General features: G+C 45.9%; 1 protein-coding gene across 1 annotated transcript in view; it reads left to right on the top strand.

Annotated features, from left to right (window-relative positions):
• Nucleotides 1-13661, top strand: part of Ppip5k1 (diphosphoinositol pentakisphosphate kinase 1) — a 44107-nt gene that overhangs the window by 27359 nt on the left and 3087 nt on the right. Inside the window, 3 exon segments of the mRNA XM_052723209.1 lie at nt 2642-2824; nt 4238-4375; nt 11651-11764. Of these exon segments, the coding sequence (XP_052579169.1) occupies nt 2642-2824; nt 4238-4375; nt 11651-11764 (435 nt within the window).

The following is a 13661-nucleotide window of genomic DNA, read 5'->3' as shown; positions in this document are numbered from 1 at the left end:
GAACTGAAGGGAAGACATAGGAGTCCTGGGAGAACTTAGGAATACTTTGCAATATTTTGAGAATATCGAAGAACTAAGTCTGTGTACATTGCACCCTGAAAGGTTATGGTCTCTTTGTAGGGTGTGGCAAGAGAATTTAAGACCTACTCCCGACTGAACTTTTATTTTAGTTTTTTTCTCTGTGTTGTATCTTGTCCCCCAAGTAAATCCAGTTTTGTTAGATACTGTTTTCTTCTATTCAAGAGCTGAGACTCTCAGAGGAAGGTAAAATTATTCTGATTTCCTGCCCCTGCCCCCCCCCACCAGCTGCCTCACCAGTGGCAGGTGTTAGATTTTAGCCTGGTCAGGTCATGCATATCCTCTAGACACTGCTGAAATCTCTGTCTAGGTTGACTACCCTATATTCATTCAGTTCATCTCCACCTCCAGTTTCTTTTTTCTGCCTGTGGCCAAAGTCCCCATCCATAGTGACAAGTCTGTGCTAACTCATATAGTCTCACATGTCACAGTTGTCATAGAGGAGAACTTGATGCCCAAACCCCAAGCCTGGGACTTGGACTTAGTCTATGATATAGTACCAGGAGCTTGGGCCCCCGAAATAAGAGCTAAATCCCATATCTCCTAGTTTCTTGGGAGCCATAAGAGAAAAACCCATAAAGCAAATCCTCAAACCTATTTCTCCAGTTCTCTGAAGCCTTGGTTGGCAGACTCAGCAGCTGAAGAAACAAGAATTAATTTTGCCATAAGGAGAAAGGAAGGAAGACCTGGACGCGTCAGGTAGAGTGCAGGAGAACAACACAGGAGCTCTGACCCCTTCCACACTTGCCCAGGCTTCTTCTAGCCTCCTTGTTTCTCTTGAGTTTAAACTAGGAGGTTAGTATGCTTGCAAAGCCAAGACCTGGGATCTACCTGTTGTAAGGAGAAATTTGGAACTGTTGTATTTGACAAAGGAGATTCTCTTGATGGAGTTTAGCCCTTAATACAACATGAGAGCTCTACCCCATGGCCAAGATCTTGCTTTACCGACTCAGCAATTATAGAGCAGTTGTTCTGTCTACGGTTGCTTATGGCAGAGTCTCCCTAACAGTGTGCCAGCCTACTACCCAACATCACCACCTCCTTGCATGATGTCTGGCTTTGATGCAGCAGCTGAAAAGACAAACAAAACTCCAAAACTGGACCTGGCTTTGGAAAAGAGACAAGGCAACGCTGTCTCCATACTTTGATGGAAGAGCAGCCGCTAGTACATCTCTGCTTCTGTTCCTGATGAGCTATCATATCCTGTGACTACAACCAGCACATGGGTGTGGTACATCACTCAACTTTATGCTGAACTCACCAAAGCAAATTCATCCAGTGGGAAAGAGACAGTGATTCATCCTCATCCAGAGTGTCAGAGTGCCCAGTGGATTTGTCAGGCTCTTTGTGTCCTGTTGCCCAACACAGCTGTGTGACCACTGGTACAGTCAGGCCTCACTCTGCTAGTCTAGGAAGAAGGAAAAACCAAGCTCTTTGGAAGCTGTGGTCTCATGGGACCAGCAAGAGAGCCGGTTCTGATCTAGGAGCTCTGAGCAGGCCTCTTCACCCGCTTTGATCCTCCTGTCTTCCTGTTTCAAGCCCTTGCTCATCCTCACGTCAATCTTCATCCCCATATATGTCCTCCAAGATCGTACACTGCTGTTCCTCTTGTACCCCTCATCACATACATGCCTTTCAGTGCCTTCAACCATTTTGCTGCTGAATCCCAGGCATCCACAGAATGTGCCAAGTGGCTAAAACAATAAGGGGTTCCAAATTAAAGCTCTTTTCCACATACCAGCTGAACAAAGAGTGGTTAGCCTGATCATCTGTGGAAAGAAAACATAAAATTGTCTAACTTTTGGCCCCAGTGAGAGATACATCACCACCACCACCACCCATATTCTGAGACTAAAGTCTTTATTTGTACAAGAGTAAGGTAAAGGCAGTTAGTCATATTTGTATTGTAAAGAGGAGAGTCTGACTTGTTTATTTTTTACCTGCACTGTTTCAAAGGAGTCCTATTCCTGGTTTCCTGCCAGTGTTTTGTGCCAGCCACCTGGCACCAGTCCTGTCTGTGGCTATCTTAGAATCTGCATCGCAGCGGGCCTTAGCCTTCTGGAATGTTTTCAGTTTTGGAGTTATCTTGACATCTACTATCATTTTGACCTTCTTCTCTGAGTGTCTTTGAATCTCTTCATCTCTGTTCCAATGTCATAAATCCATTTGTCTGAGAAGTGGGCCCTAGGGTTTATCTAAGACAGATCAGAGACGTTGAGCTCTAGTCAAGGCTCCCAGCTGCAGAATGAACAGCTCACCCGTATTCAGAATGCTGTCACTGTTCCTCAGGCACGGACTGAGCTGCGCTCGAGGAGGAAGGGGAGGGCCTGAGGTCTCATTAATGGCTTCTTTGAGGCTCACCGTGTGGTGCCAGTACTCTTCTTTCCAGTAAGGGACGGCCAGTCCCTCTGACCATCCCTCCTTCTTCCTTAGCTTACCTGGGGTCTGAGTGGCCCCCACTCGCAGGAATGCTGTGGCAGTCAGTGCCCCCTCGTTGTCTCTCCCTCTTCTCTTCCTCTATCTCTGTGCTTCCTTCCTATCGTGGTCCCTCTGTCCCCTGCAGAGCTGCTGGATGACCAGCACCCTGTGGTCCGGCTGCTGCGCACTTTTTCCTCTGACTGCCCAAGGGGCTGGCCAGTCTCCTTGGACGCCACGCTGGCGCACCACCTGCACCAGTGCTCCTACCACCTGCGCCTCTTCCGGAACTGGCTGCGCTCAGGCCAGGATGACCCCGAGTGCCTCTACGGTACCCCCTGCCACAGGCCGGCTGCTGCCACTACCCTGGCTGGGACGGATTGCTTTGCTTATTGCATTTCTGGCTGGAGAGCCTATCGAGTCCTGAGGTTATGTGACTTGCGTTAGTTGCTTGACTGGGATTGGGGCCAGGCTGCCTGGTAGCTGTAGCGTTGGCTGCTCATCCCCCTTCTAGTCTCCTTTCTTACTTCCCCCTAATGTCACCCGTTCTGTTCAGCACAGGCATAATCTCTTACCCTGGAATCTGGTGGGTTTTTTTTGTTGTTGTTGTTTTTTGTTTTTTGTTTTGTTAACGTGTTCCTATCTCTCTAATCTTCTACTACCATCATCTTCAAATCCAAACGTTTTTCTAACCACTCTGATGAGCTAGAGACCCCACTAGATTATAAGGGGAAACCAAGGCATGGGGGCATCAACTACATCAAGACAGACAAAGCTGGAGGTTAGAGGATGACCAGGTACGGTAATTTTGAGCTAGGACCCTTATTCATTGGTGAAGAAGAGGCTCAGTCTTTTGTAGATGGTGCTCCCTCCCTGTTCTTAGTTCCTTTGAGGAGAAGCAGCATTGGAACAACTGGGGACTGAGACAGTGCTTAGGACGTGTTCTTGATCCTTCAGTGGGAGTATTTTTTCCCTTTAATAGTCCTAGGAATAGGGTTATTCATTGATGTTTACCTGCCGAGACTTGTAGATCTGTATTGTAGCGTATTTTTTTCAGGGGCTGGGGTGTCTCATTTCCTTGGTGGACTAGAGAAAACCTAGCGAGCCCAGGATGTTAGAGATAGAGCATAAGGAAAAGGCTTTGATGTGATGGAAATGACCAAGAAGGAACTTCCATCCCCCACCCTGCTCATGCATGTGGTTTTCCTCAGCTGAGCTTCATGTATTGCATGCTCTCAGTTTGCATCCAAGTATTCTAGCCCTTCTGCCCACATCGGAATGTGCATGAACCCCTCCTTGGATTCCATGCCCTTCTCCTTAATCTGTTTTTTTTTTTCTTCATGATACCTGAAATCTGCTGTTCCTTCCGAGCTCCATGACCTGCTGCCTCATGTTAGATCTACAATTTCAACCCCTTGCCTCTTGATCCGTTTCATTTCCCCTAGAAAGTACAAGAGCAGCATCAGTGCTCTTGTTAGACACGGACACTATGTACTCTCCATAGGGGAAGGGGATTTGACTACCTGGAGGCTTAACAGGTGGACATTTTAGGGAAATTGGAGATGAGATAAATAGACTTCCTGAAGGCCTCTAAAGAGTCCCTTCTCCTGCAAATCTTGGATACCCCATACTCCAAAAGCCACAGACTTTCCTGATGGCTCTCAGGGACTCTCCATCCTTCCTTGGCCAATTGGAGTCTATCTGGTGGGAATAACATTGACTCTGTTCATCTCTTTTCCAACAGGATTTGAAGGGTGCTCCATGGTACCTACCATCTACCCCCTGGAAACACTACATAATGCCCTTTCCTTGCGTCAAGTGAGTGAATTCTTGACTAAAGTCTGCCAGCGCCACACTGATGCCCATGCACAGGCATCTGCAGGTACGGGAAGTACTGTTTGTATCTCTAGCCTTACCTCCATACCTATCATTTGTAGATTAGGAGAAAATACTGAATTTATAATGGGGGGCAGGAGAGATGGTTCAGCAGGTAAGAGTGCTTGCTGTTCTTGCAGAGGACCAGAGCTTTTTTTGCAACAACCATATCAAGTGATTCACAGTCACCTGTAACTCCAGCTCCAGGCAATCTAACATGTACTTCTGGCCTCTGTGGGCACTGAAACACATCTGCACCTATAAACACAGATGCACATATACAAATACACACAAATAAAGACAAAGTAAAATAAATTTAAAAGTTCGGAAGTTGGGAATTTAACTCAGTGATAGAGCGCTTGCCTAGCAAACACAAAGTCCTGTGATCTTTCCTCAGCACCAGAAATGAGAGGGGGTGTGGGGGGAGTTGGGAAGATAGGCCAATGAGTAAAGTGCTTCTGTAGTAAGTACAAGGACCTATATTTGATCCCCAGAACAACCCATATTGTAAAACACTGAGCCAGCCTGGTGGCGCACGCCTTTAATCCCAGCACTTGGGAGGCAGAGCCAGGTGGATCTCTGTGAGTTCAAGGCCAGCCTGGTCTACAGAGCAAGTTTCAGGACAGCCACCAAAAACTACACAGAGAAACCCTGTCTCATAAAACCAACTGCTTTTTGCAAAGGAGCCAGTCAGTTGCCAGCATCCATGAAGGATGGCTCACAACTGCCTGTAACTCCAGCTGTTTGGAATCTAATACCCTCTTTTGGCCTCAGTGAGCACCAGCACTCCTGCATATAACCAGTACACAGACACACAGACACAGACACACCACACACACACACACACACACACACACAACTTAAAAATGAAATAAGTGGGTTGGAGAAATGGCTCAGTGGTTAAGAGCAGTGGCTGCTCTTGCACAAGACCCAGGACCTACATCAGGCATCTCACAACTTCCTTTAACTCAAGTTCCATGGCCTCCCCTTCTGGCCTCCCCAGGCTATTTCATGCACATGGTGGACATATAAATAAACAGGCACACATACACATAATTTTTTTTTCCAAGACAGGGTTTCTCTGTGTAGATCTGGCTGTCCTGGAGCTCACTCTGTAGACCAGGCTGGCCTCAAACTCACAGAGATCCGCCTGTGAGTTTGAGGCCAGCCTCCCGAGTGCTGGGATTAAAGGTATGCACCACTACTGCCTGGCGACATATTTTATTAATTAAAAAATAATAAGTCTTAAGACTGTGCCGGGTCTGGCGGCATACCTATAGACCCGGCCAGCACCAGGTGGGCAGACACACACCCGGGGCTTTCAGCCAGCCTGCCTACTTGGCTAGTTCCAGGCCAGTGAAGGAAACTGTCTCAAAAAGAAAAAAAGTGGAGATACTAATGGTGTCTACAGACGGACACCCGAGGTTGTCTTCTGGCCTCAAAACACACATACACATACATGTGCACTTACACATACATAAAAACATGTATGTACACACTTCACATTCATACACGTGGATAGCTAGGAACTAAATATGGAGGCTTGGGAACCTAGGGACATTGACCCGAGCTGAAGAACACAGGGCTGTCAATAGAGACTACATGGCCATTTGGCTTTTAGAACTTCAGCTACTGGGGCTGGAGAGATGGCTCAGGGGGTTGAGAACACTGACTCCCTTCCAGAGGACCCGGGTTCGATTCCCAGCACCCACATGGCAGCTCATAACTGTCTGTAACTACAGTTCCAGGGGATCCGACACGCTCACACAGACAAGAATGCAGACAAAACACCAATGCACACAAAATAAAATTAATTAAAATCTTAAAAAAAAAAAAAAAAACTTCAGCTAGCAAAATAGGCAGGATTTTGTTAATCATATGGAGGCCTCCATCTGTTTTCTTATGTAAGGTGTGACATGATCCTGCCCTCGATTGCTTTCCGTGTCCATAAACACCATGGCCAAAAGGAGCTTGAGGAGAAAGGGTTTATTTCATCTTATATCATGAAGGGAGTCAGGGTGGAACTCAAGGCCGGAACCTGGAGGCAGGAACTGGAGCAGAGACCATGGAGGAGTGCTGATTATTGGCTTGTTCTCTGGGTTCACATTCAGCTACCTTTTATTTATTTAGACTTATTTATATTGTGAGTGTTTGCCTGCATGTATGTAAGTGTACCTTACGTGTACCTGGTACCTGTAAAGGTCAGAAGAGGGGGTCAGACCTCCGGAACTGGAGTCACAGATGGTTGTGAGCCACCATGTGGACACTGAGAACAGAACCCAGGTCCTCTGCAAAAGCAACAAGTGCTCTTAACCACTGAGCCATCTTTCCATCCCTTAGATACCCTTCTTATACCTCCTAGTACCACCTGCCCTGAGGTGGTACTGCCTATGTGAGCTGGGCTCTCCCACATCAATCATTAATCAAGACAATGCCCCACAGACTTCCCTACAGGCCAGTCTGATGGACACATTTTCTCAGTTGAGGTCCCCTCTTCCCAGATGACCCTAGCTCTGTCAAAGTGACAAAAAGCTGAGCAGCACAGGTCCTGACTCATGTCTCCTCACTCCACGGGTGCTACTGATGGAGCGTTTCTTTTTACCAAGGCAGTTAACTTGCGGTGTGTTGACGTTCTAGATCCAGTTGGGCGTATGGCTACCACGTGATACAATTCGAATCTATAAATTTGCCATTGAAAACAGCCTGCATTGTAAGAAAGATCACGTGATACAATTCGAATCTATAAATTTGCCATTGAAAACAGCCTGCATTGTAAGAAAGATCACGTGATACAATTGGAACCTATAAATTTGCCATTGAAAACAGCCTGCATTGTAAGAAAGACCACGTGATCCTGGAGAGAGTGAGCTTTGAGAGCACACACCATCTGATAACTCTCTTTATTATTTATTTTACGAGTTGGGGGAAGGCATGTGTGTGCCATGGCACGCACGTCAAGGTCAAAGGATAACTTGCGGGAGGTGGTTCTTTTGTTCCACCGTGTGGGGCGTAGAGATCAAACTCTGGTTGTCAGGCTTGGCAGCAGGTGCCTTTACCCATGAACCACCTCACCACCCCCACTTGGAACTTGTTGAAATAAAAGAGCCAAACTCATCTTTTCACCTCTTCACTAAAAACAAAAAACCTGCTTATGAAGCTTAGTGTCAGAGTTGAATTATCCCTCTTTCCCTCTTTCCTTCATTCTTTTTTGTTTGTTTGTTTGGTTTTCCCAGACAGGGTTTCTCTATGTAATAGTTCTGGCTGTCCTGGAACTCACTGAGCTCCTCCTGCCTCTGGCTCCCAAGTGCTGGGATTAAAGTGTGCACCACCGCCGCCGCCACCACCAGTTTGTGTTTCCCTTCCAGCAGCAGTTTATAGGGAGAATAGTATGCAGACGGCACGGATCTTCCCCTGTGTTTACATCTGAGACAGAAGAGCCTCTTGCAGCTTCACAGTGAGCTTTATGAGGAAACCGTTGCAGCTATTGCAGTGGAAGAGTGTGTTTTATGTAATATTTTTAATGGGGAATAGGTCAAGAGGCTCCATGATGGAAGGCTGGTGCTCCTGGTGGGCCATACGCTTGAGGGACCCTAGCCTGCTCTTGGCCCTAAGATGTCACTCTTCCTAGTTTGTGTCAGCTGCACACTTGATGTTGACGGGAGATGCTTTTCTCAAAGAGGGCAGAACTGCTTAGCTCTCATTTTTTCATGAAACTTAAGTATAGGAAAGTAAATAAACAATAGTTTGTGAGAAAAAAGAAAAGCCATAGTTAGGTAACTACAAAGACATAGAAATGACTTTTAACAGCATGCAATTGGGGCTGGCGAGACGGCTTAGCAGGTAGAGGTACTTGCTAGCATGCCTGATAATGTGAATTTGACCTCTGGAACCGACATATGAGAGAACCAGCCCCCTTAAGTTCTTTCCTGATCTTCCCCCACATGCTTTGGATTATGTATACACACATGTGTACACATGTGCACACATACACACACAAATACCTCAGCAGTTAACACTGGCTGCTCTTTCAGAAGAGACCTGGGTTTGATTTCTAGCACCTACATGGCAGGTTACAACCATCTGTAACTCAAGTTCTAGGGGATCTGAAGCCCTTTAAAAAGTCTCTTTGGGCACTAGGCATGTGCATGGTTCACAGAGATACATACAGAAAAACACTGAACACATAAAGTTGAATTTAAAAAGTTGGAGAGCAGTCTAAAAGCACACTTGTCATCAACCCCTGACCTCCACAAGTGCATATACACAAACATGCATGCATGCTTACTCATGTGCACATGCACATGCACACACACACAAAATAACCCTGAGGAAAAAAGAATATCACTTCTTCCCAAGGTGATTTATAAGTTTAATATGATCCAATAAAAGCACAAATCAATTCTGTAGTTTTTATTGAAAAATTAGGAAAAGCTAAGTTAATAAAAGAAAAGAAAAACAAAGCCAGATACTAGAGATGTAGTTGGTTGGTATAGTGCTTTCCTATGATGCATGAAGCCCTAGGTTTGATAGCCAGTACCTCATGAAACTGGGCATGGTGGTCTAGTTAGGGTTACTACTGCTGTGATGAAACACCATGACCAAGAAGATTGGGGAAATAAGGGTCTATGTGGCTTACACTTCCACATCATAGTCCATCACTGAAGGAAGTCACGACAGGAACTCAAACAGGGCAGGAACCTGGAAGCAGGAGCTGATGCAGAGGCCATGGAGGGTGCCGCTTATTGATTTGCTCCCAATGATTTGATCAGCCTACCTTCTTATAGAACCCAGGACCATCAGGCCAGGGGTAGCCTCGCCCACATTGGACTGGCCTTCCCCCATTGATCACTAATTAAGAAAATGCCCTACAGGGGCTGGAGAGATGGCTCAGAGGTTAAGAGCACTGGTTGCTCTTCCAGAGGTCCTGAGTTCAATTCCCAGCAACCACATGGTGGCTCACAACCATCTGTAATGAGATCTGGTACCCTCTTCTGGCGTGCAGGCATACATGCAGGCAGAACATTGTATACATGATAAATAAATAAATAAATATTTAAAAAAAAAAAAAAAAAAGAAAAAAAAGAAAATGCCCTACAGGCTTGCCTGCAGCCCAGTCTTATGGAGGCAGTTTCTCAGCTGAGGTTCCCATCCATCAGATGACTGTAGCTTGTGTCCAGTTGACATAAAACTAGCCAGCACAGTGATGCACTCTTGTAATCTGAGTTCTTAGGCAGTTGAAACAGGAGGATGCTTACAAGTTCAAAGCCAGCCTGGACTACCCAGACTACAGAATGATTGGAACACTATCACAAATGAACAAACAAAAGGAGTGTAATATTGGTACATGAATTAATAAGCTAAAGGAATAAAATTGAAAATCTATAAATTGATGAAGTTGACATTTCAAAATACCGAGTAAAGTAATATTTTTTAATAAATAAGTAGGTCAAAGTGACAAAAAATTAAAATCAAATCCACACTTCACATCTGCCAGGACAAATCCACATGGATGAGATACCTAAGTGCAAAAAAAAAAAAAAAAAATTGGGGGGGAGGGGTTGAGACCAGGTTTTCTGTGCAACAGCCCTGGCTGTCCTGGAACTCACTCTGTAGACCAGGCTGGCCTCGAACTCACAGAGATCCATCTGCTTCTGCCTCCTGAGTGCTGGGATTAAAGGCACTCAGCCACCTCCTCCTGGCTTATTTTTATTTTTATTTATTGGGTTTTCTAAGTACAAAAATAATGGTAGATAGATCCAGTTTGTTGTTTCACAGAAGCTCACACACACACACACACACACACACACACACACACACACACACACACACACACAGCAAAAACTGTTAGAATTATCTTTTCTCAATATTCCAGAAAATAGTCAAAGGCTCCTGGGCAATAGGAAAGTGCTACATTAAGTCAGAGATGACCTGGAGACTGAGCTGTAGCTAAGTGGTAAAGCACGTGTTTAACATGTGGGGCCCTAGCAGCACACACAGAACTGATTAATTATTCATTAAAAAATTAAATGGTAACCTGAAATGGATGAAGAGGGTCACAGCTCTTGCTGTTCTTGCTCACCCCCACCCAGGTTGGTTGTAGTTTGTTTGTTGTTGTTGTACTTATGTGGGGTGAGGGTTCCACACATCAGATCCCCTGGAGTTGGAGGTGGTTGTGAGGCACCTGGTGTCGGGGCTGGGAATAGAACTCGGGTCCTATTAAGAGCCAGTGCTCTTAGCCACTGAGCTATCTCTCCAAGCCCCCCCCCCCCCCCCCCCCCCCCCCCCCCCCCCCCCGCCCCGTGGTGATTTTAAAGCTGACAGCCCATGCTCTCCCTGTGGGACCGTGGTTTTCTGATTCCAGAGAGGTACAGCAAGCAGATCTTAGTCTCAGAGGAAAAGACAAAGAAGAATAAAACATACTTAGAAAAGTAATAGACCAAACCTTTTCAAATTTAATAAAAGACTTGAATTTTTATTTCCAAATAGTTCAGCCAGTTCCAACAGGATATGTGCAAAGTGATGCATACTGAGGTAATAATATTCAGACTCTCAGAAGACAGAAATACAGAAACTGTTTTGTTCGTTTTCATTTTGAGATAGGGACTCTCTATGTAGTCCTGGCTGTCCTGGAGTTCACAGAGATCCTCCTGTCTCTGCCTCCCATAAAAGCTGTGCCACCACACCTGGCAAAAGACAGGAAAGTTTGAAAGCAGCAAGAGAAAATCAAGTTTTCATTTGCAAAGCAACTTCAAAAGCATTTTTTTACATGTATCTCTTTGGGGCATGAGGCACAGTGCTGCACTGTAGAAGGCAGAGGGCAGTGTGCAGGAATCAGCCTTTCCTTTCCCTGCCTGGGTCCTGGGGGTCAAACTCGGGTCATCAGTCCTGGCAGCAGGTGCCTTACCCTCTGAGCCATCACCCCCTTCTTAGAAAACATATTTGATATCATATTTTCTTTCGTGTAGAATAGAAAATGTGTATGTGACGTGAATGGAAAGTAGAAGACTGAGAGAGAGAAACAGGATAGAGTAACGGGGGTGGCAGAAAATGTGAACAAAGTTAATAATGCATATGAAAATGCCATAAGTAACCCCATCATTTTGTATACAAACAAGTTAATAATTGTACATTTGAAAAGAACCATAATGTAAAGTTTTAAAAAATGACAGAGATTTGGGTCAAGGTTTCTAGGGTATGTTTCTTCTCAGCCAGAGGGAGGTAAAGTGACCTTGACTTAGGTTGAGGGCCTTTTATTCATGTGTCTCTCCCCTCCCCTACACAGCCCTCTTTGACTCTATGCACAACAACCAGGCCTCAGATAGTCCGTTCTCCCCACCCCGTGCTCTTCACTCACCACCCCTGCAGCTTCGGCATCGCTCTGAAAAGCCACCTTGGTGTAAGTAAACCCTTTTTAGTTGTCTAATCAAACACTGAGAGGTTGGAGGGAGTGGTGGATGAGAGACCTATCCCATGAGAGCTAGGAAGGTGAGGGTTAAAAGACTAGGAGCAGGACTGAAGAGGTGGCGCAGTAGTTTTAGCAATGAAGAGCATGCGATGCTCTTCCAAAGGACCCGAGTTTGATTCCCAGCACTCACATCGTGGGGCTCCTAACTGCCTGGAACTTTAGCTCCAAGGGAATCTGACACCTCTGGCTTCTACAGACACCTGTACATTTGTGTGTTTGAGCACATATGCGTGCACACACACACAATTAAAAATCATAAAAGTAAATCTTTTTAAAAAGATTTATTTATTATGTACACAGTGCTCTGTCTGCATGTATGCCTGCAGGCCAGAAGAGGGCACCAGATCTCATTACAGATGGTTGTGAGCCACCATGTGGGTGCTGGGAATTGAACTCAGGACCTCTGGAAGAGCAATCAGTTCTCTTAACCTCTGAGCCATCTCTCCAGCCCATAAAAATAAATCTAAAAAAGAGAGAGAGAGCAAAGACCACGAATGGCTGGGCACTGCTGTTCACTGGGGGGAAGAGGTAGGGTTGGGAGTTTTAGGCCAGCGTGAGCTATAGATTAAGCTGAAGACCAGACTGGGCCATGTAGCAAGACCTGTCTTTAAGAACAAAAAAAGAAAAAAAGAGGCTGGACATTGGTGGCACATACCTTTAATCCCAGCACTAGGGAGGCAGAGGCAGGCCTGAAATGCAGAGCTCCGCTTCACGCTACCCTTGAAGGGCTTGTGTGGTCTCAGTCACTCACTCCTGCAGGCAGGGTGATAAGGGAAGGGTCTGTTCCTCACTGGTGCCTGCCGACCACTGTTGTCTCCCTCGAGCCCTAAGAACTCCTAGCAGTCCACTGTTGATACTGTTCCCAAGAACAGTGACGGGCTAAAGGCAGGAGAAGCGGCCCCTCGCATCAGGGGGTGTGTGAGAGCAGACACCCGGGAGGGTCACGGGAGCAGCAGGCTCTCGTTGCTTTCTCCTGTCTGCTGTTCTTTCCTACCTGCCCTCACTTATAGGTTTCCTGTATCATTTTCTAGCTTTGCCAGAGCTTGCCAGGTAGCCCAGGCTGACCTTGAACTTCCAGTGCTCCTGAGTGCTACAGTTGCAGGTGTACACTACCGTGCCTCACTCCTGATTTATAAAGTTTGTCTACATTCTCTTGCTTACTTATTTCTTGGGATATCTCTTGCTCCAGAAACACATTGATTATGTTAAAGAATGATTCTTCTCTTGATCTTAACCAAAAGGCTAAGAAATTATTCCTTTTTTTTTTTTTTTTTTTTTTTTTTTTTGGTTTTTCGAGACAGGGTTTCTCTGTGTAGCTTTGTGCCTTTTCCTGGAACTCACTTGGTAGCCCAGGCTGGCCTTGAACTCACAGAGATCCTCCTGGCTCTGCCTCCCGAGTGCTGGGATTAAAGGCGTGCGCCACCACCGCCCGGCTATTCCTTTTTTTTGATACATGGTCTCATGTAGCCCAGGCTGCCCTTTGATTTGCTATGTATAGCTGAGGATGACCTTGAACTTCTGATCCTCCTGCCTACCAGGTACTGAGATTATAGGTATTCACCACCATTCCTGGGTTATACAATGCTGCATATTGATCCCAGGACTTTGTGCATAATAGGTTGCCCCTACCACTGAGCCACACCCATGGTACCCTCAAATGGGAATAAAATAATATTCTCCTCCTCTCCCTTTCTTCCTATCCGTATCTTTTTTTTGGTGTGTGTGGGGGGGTGGTTCAAGACAGGGTTTCTCTGTGTAGCTCTGTGCCTGTCCTGGAACTCACTCTGTAAACCAAGCGGGACTCAAACTCACAGAGATCTGCCTAGCT

The sequence above is a fragment of the Peromyscus californicus genome, unplaced genomic scaffold (assembly GCF_007827085.1).
Source record: "Peromyscus californicus insignis strain IS unplaced genomic scaffold, ASM782708v3 Scaffold_7__1_contigs__length_154581171, whole genome shotgun sequence".
Taxonomy (NCBI): Eukaryota; Metazoa; Chordata; class Mammalia; order Rodentia; family Cricetidae; genus Peromyscus; species Peromyscus californicus.
This window is presented reverse-complemented; position numbering and strand designations above follow the sequence as displayed.